General features: G+C 36.5%; 1 protein-coding gene across 1 annotated transcript in view; it reads left to right on the forward strand.

Moving 5' to 3' along the window:
- The window catches only part of QSER1 (glutamine and serine rich 1), a 40309-nt gene extending 35310 nt beyond the window's left edge, over positions 1-4999 (forward strand). The window contains exon 13 of the mRNA XM_081927194.1: positions 574-4999. Coding sequence (XP_081783320.1) covers positions 574-714 — 141 coding nt within the window. The 3' untranslated portion in view covers positions 715-4999. The remainder of the gene's footprint in view (positions 1-573) is intronic.
- The last annotated feature ends 1001 nt before the right edge of the window (positions 5000-6000 follow it).

Below are 6000 nucleotides of genomic sequence, written 5' to 3' on the forward strand. Positions count from 1 at the left end.
GCACGTGAAGAAGGGCCTCTGATGATGATTGCAAGGTCCCAGTTGTTTCATATAGAGAGAAGCAGTCCTTGAGGTAGTGTAGTTTTGAGCTGTTTAAGGCTTTATAGGTCAAAACCAGCAGGTTGAATTGGGCCCAGAAAATCATTGGCAGCCAATGCAGTTGGGCTAGGGTTGGTATTATATGGTCAAACCATCTTGCCCTGGTAAGCAACCTGGCCAAAGCCAATAGAAGGCACTCTTCACCACCAAGGCCACCTGAGCCTCAAGTGACAGCACTGGGTCCAGAAGTACTTGCAAGCTGCATACCTGCAGGGAGTGTAAAGTCGTTAAATAATATTGTAGGTTGTTCATGAGTACAGAAACAGAGCTTCAGCCAAGGAACCTTCTTGGCTGCGTAAGGAAGTTCATTAGTATCAGTGCATTGTATTTTGTTTATGAGGTTGTCCCTTGGTCACAGGTGGTTTGTGGGTGGCTGAATAAATCCACTAAAACGTAAGACCTCTGATTTCTGAGAGTATTGAGAATGAATAGATACCTGCAAACTAATCTCCTGCTTCCATTGCTCCTCAATAGATTTCTTCCGTTCAAAAGAAGAGTGCAGATCTAGGCCAGGAGGAGATTGTACAGCAGTGCATGAAAAATATGAAATGGGTAGAAGACCTCTTTGAGAAGTTTGGTGAACTTTTGAATCATGTACAGCAGAAATGTTCATAACAGACACTGTCCCAAATGTTACATTTTCCCCCTCTATAGCACTCATCACGAGAAACTGAAAGGTCAGAGAAGCTCTGGTTAATCTGGTCATGCCAGACTATTCTGAGTCTGAGGAATCCGTGGTGTTCTTGGTTCCGTGGAAAAATTATGCTGCCATGAAAATGGAACTACAAATGAACCTCACTGCATTTTTAATCTGAAGAATGATTTTTTTTCCCTATTTTGTAAACTCTTGTATTGAAATGACAGGTTTATTTTTGAAATGATCAAAGCATGCACTAAATCTATATTTTTGGGCTACGGTGAAAATACCATGGCTTTTTCTGGCTCTGTACACTAGGAAGAGTCTAGGTGGTAAACAAATATTTACATTTGTCTGATCAAGTAGAGTCTTCTACATTTTGCAAACAGAGCTAATATGACATGAAATTCTGTACATGAATAATCGCCATCACAAATTCAGAATTCTCATTCTGCTTTATGGACTCCTTTTACTGCTGTTATGTTCAGGAGGCTGAACATGGAGTTGGTGCAATCCTTTGACGGCTATTTTGTGTCAAATTATATTGTAATGAAAAACAGTGACTTTAACTATTTCCCCCATTTTTTATTTTGAAGAAAAACGTATTTTTCTTTATACTGTGCTTTTTTTTCCCTTTGGAAAGAAATCAGTTGTACATTTTATCTCACAAATAGTTGTATTTTTCACAGAGAAAATATTGTGGCTTACAATTTTTTTGTGTATCTTTGTAATACACTTTTCAAGGTTTTCAGTAAATTCTGTTCATTTTTATATATTAATTTCATATTGTAAACTATATCTTAAGATAATCCTTTTGTTTATACAGGTTTCCTCCAGTGTTAACCAGGAATAAGACATACTAGACTTTATAAGTTTGCTTTATAAGTTAAGTTGTGTTTAAACACTGCATTTTATTTTCTGATAAATGAAAATAAATTTCTTAATAAAATAACATGAATAATTGAAATTGTCATTGAATAGCTACTACATTTCTCTTCTGGATACCGAAGACTGATGATTGGCTAGACTATATATGCAGTGTTAAACACAGCTGACATTTTTAAAAAATTGGTAATGGCAGAACTGTTTGCTTCTTGGTGCCTTTTCAAATCCTCAGACATTCTTTTGTAGTTGTCTTTCTCAGCTGGATTATTTTTTTAATCAGTAGGACCAGTAGTCCCACTTAGACTACAAATGTGTTAAACTCGGATCAGTAGGAAAATTTCTTCATCTGCCAACAGAATGCCTTACCTCAGTCTTGGATTCAAAATGTGTAAGTCCTCTGCTTGGATTTGTAAAAGGACTAAACATATTGTACTTTTGTCAGATAATATATATACATAAATATATATATATATATAATTCATTTGTCCTTTCACTGCCACTTAGTGCCTTAATTTCAACCAAGAAAGCAGAATTCTTCATTCACTAGCCAATCAGGATATTCTTGTATGTAGCATGGTGTATTTTCTTTAGTTGTACATATGTTCATTGCACCTTAGATTTGTAAAGAATAATGAAAGGCTGTGATCATGAATTAAACTAGGATTTCAAAATATCAAAGGACAACATTTTTGATCTTGATTACCTATTATGTTGGTTTACCTCTGCATTTTCAAAAGGTTTTTATATTGTAGGATGTGGTGGTACTTCGTTTTTCTGATGGGGGGCGGAATGCAATGAAAATTTTGGTAAATTTCTTGTTGATATTTGTCTTAAAATATCTTCATACTGCACTTGCCTTGAAAAAAGCCAAGTTGTATTACTGTGACTGTGATTTTGCTGTATCTCTGCTAGTTCTGTAGAAGAACTAATGGTCTAGACTCAAACTATACCAGTGTTGGGGCTGCATCTTGATCTTTTTCCTAGAAACATTTCAGGCATGAATTTTACCTGCAAAAAAGAAGCGTAATACCGCTGAATTATCTTGGAAACCTCAGCATATATACATACTCCCTGCAAACAAATGTACATCTTCACTTATAATTAAGGCTGCAATCTTTTACCTGCTTATCTAAGCCCTGTAGAACTTCTGAGATTTTTTTTTTGAGCAGGCGTCTGTAGCATTGCTCTGTGAGAGTATGTTGTGTTAGGAAGATATTTGAAAGTCTTCTTATAATGTAGATGCAATATCCTTGGGGCCATCATGTAAATAGCCTGCTCAGCTGGAGGAAGACACTACCATACTTCTCATTTTAGAATTGAAATACTTAAGAACCAGTCACTGAAGGTTCAAAGTGCAAAATCAAAATGTGTTCTTCTACAGCAAAGTAATACACATCTCAACACAAGCTTACACATATATTGGTTTAATAATTCAACAAAAGAACAGGGGTTGCCCCATGTTGTAGACCCAGGATGAAAGCCTATGCCCACTTACCTAGGACTAAGTCTCGTTTAAATCATTGCAACTTACTTCTGAGTAATTGGGAGGATCGTGCTGAGTCGGTGGCAACTTTATCAAGTGAACGATAAATAAGGAACTTTCTCAGGAATATGGGAGTAGAATGGAAAAGACAGTTTTGTATTGCTAGATGGGTATTCAACTTCCTACCCTCAGAGAACTCTTTTGCATCAGCTTGTTTGCCCTCCCTGTGTTTCAAGAAATGCCTGTACGTTGCAAAGAGTGTCTGTTCTAAGGTACACAACTTCATGTTGAGCATTGGTGAGGCCTATTAGGCCTAATCACTGTCCCACATGAAGTGTGGACATCTTGGAACACACCCAATGTCTTCTGTGACTCTGTGGCGCAGGAAAAGGTCTACAGTTGTAGGGGCCTGGGTGTATTCCTAGGCACAATTGCACACCATCATTTCTCTCTTAACTGAGAAGCCTCTAATTAGTTTTAAGCATATTCCATGGTTCCTGTAAACAACAGAGAACATAACCATGCTAGGCAGACAGTGTTTTATGTATCCAAAATCAAGCAAGTTTAGGAGAATGAAATGCCATTGGGGAAAAAAAAAAAAATGTAAGCGAAGATTTTAGGCATCTTATACCAACAGACTGAAGAAATTTGCCTTCGCTGTAGCAATAATTGTGTATTTGTTGCATTCAGGGTATATGTTTTGTAGCCATAAAGGGGCAGAGTAACAGCAACGTTACTTGAGAAATACGGTTATTTGCTCAGAGACATTTTCTAAATATTCTGGGATAAAAATGGAACATTACTCGTCTCAGATAACCGCCTTGTGTTTTCTTCCTTCCAAGGACACCCCCCTGCAAGTAGCAATTTTGAGAGAGTGCTGAATATGCTTTGGAGAATTGCTAGTGTGCTTACAATAAGTAGAGTTATAGAATTTGAACAGCTGAAACATCACCTAAATACAATATATGTTGAAACCATTCAGACTTTCTTCCACTTTGTATTTAGAATTGTGATGTAGCTGATTTCAATAGGATACATCAATAGGATACACACTCATCACTTGTGTGTCTGCATTCTCATAATACTGCAAGAATGTGGAACTGGCTGGCTACAGATGTGCATGTGATTTCCAAATATTCAGTACCCACTCAAATGTATAAACATGAAGTTCTCATTCTTTTTTAATTTATCAGTGGGGGCAAGCAAACAAATCGATAACACTGTGCTAAACTAAATACTTGCACCTGCATATTGGTAATCCAACAAACATTTGTTTTATTTCCACATCTCTAGATGATGTATATCATTTGATTATTTTTTCCCTCCTTTTAAGCCTCGGTATGCATCAAGAGTGATACAACTGGATTGTACAGCCTTCTTTAACAGAACATTGTATCATTTTCCTTTTGCTTTAAGTAATATATGTTAAAAAGGAAACTCAAACTGTCTTCCAATAAACAGGTCTTCATAGAGGAAATATATTTTAAATATTTAAAATTTTACTACTATTTAAAATAATTTAAATAGTTTAAATAATTTAAACAAGCCAATACTAGGACATTGAAAATCAGTGTATAGTAACTTCAGATTTGTTAATGGCAATTTAACATTTTTCATCCTACACTAACATACATTTTTGTAGTATTACACAGTGCACTTCCTTCTATATTTGTATGCTATTTAAGTTAATGTTCACGTTTCATTCACAAAACGCATAGTAATATCTATCCTTTTATGTACTGCAAACATTTAGGCCAGGACTAATGAGAGGTGCTTTTTTAGTCCAGTTTTCAGGTGGTCCACAATAATGTATAAAGCTAAGAAAAAGAAATCACATTTTTGTATTGTTGATTTGATGTTACTAAGCTCATTAAAGTAAAGACACTTTTTCAAAATGCTGTTTAGTGGTTTATTAAGCTGGAAAACATTAAACTGAAAGAATTGGGAGTGACTAAGGCAAGCGGCTTTGTAAATTTGCAAAGTATTCCGTTAGTATAATGATTCAAATATGGTTTTTTTAGAGACCAAATGGTGGCCACAGGCTTCACATATATGTAACACTTGCATGCATGCACATATACCTGATTTCTCTACTTTTCACACATAATTTAGCTGTGCCACATTGTAAGTTGCCATTGGAAACTCAGAATTCCTATAAGGTGGAAGGGTAGGGCGCAGTTGCAAAACATGGGAGAGAAACTGCTGCTGCATATGCTGTGGTTCAAGAATTGGCAGGAAATGACGGCATGACCATTTCCTCAACGAGGTGTTTGTTTTTTTAAGGCGAGTGTTACAACTGTTAGTATCACCTGCTTAAGATTTTTTTTTCTATTTGTGCAAAAGTTCCCATTATTCACCAGTAGCCCCGTTTTGAGTTACATAACCATTTTAACTCAGCACCTGAGTTTGCTAAGCCATTAATATCTATTATAGTTGCCATTTTTGTCTCAGCTGCACACGTTAATTTTTTTTAAAGGGGTATAGCCTCAAGAAGCTCCAAATGACATGAAATGTCTTGTTTTTGGTGGCTTTTTTTCAATGTAGCACCCACCCACTCCACACTTTCATTGTTTATATTACAGAAATTCAGTCATGGTTTGTTACTTTGGAAGACTTAGCCTACTCATTAGTATGAATTACTTGATCAATATTGGTCACCTGTCACCCTTCGAATATCAGCAGAATGCATTTCAAACAACCACTGGTTTGGATTCCGAGCTTTCCTTCTGTTAGTGATTCAGGCTTTTGATTCAGGAAAGTTACCACTGCTTAAAAGTGGCTAGGTGATTGTGGCTAGCACCTTCTCCCTTGAACTGGGCCCACAACACTTTAGCAGATTTTTGGGGTACACAGGGAGATGAAAGGGCAATTGGTGGAAACCAGGTGCCAGCAGAAA

The sequence above is a fragment of the Podarcis melisellensis genome (assembly GCF_964234715.1).
Source record: "Podarcis melisellensis genome assembly, chromosome: 1".
NCBI lineage: Eukaryota > Metazoa > Chordata > Lepidosauria > Squamata > Lacertidae > Podarcis > Podarcis melisellensis.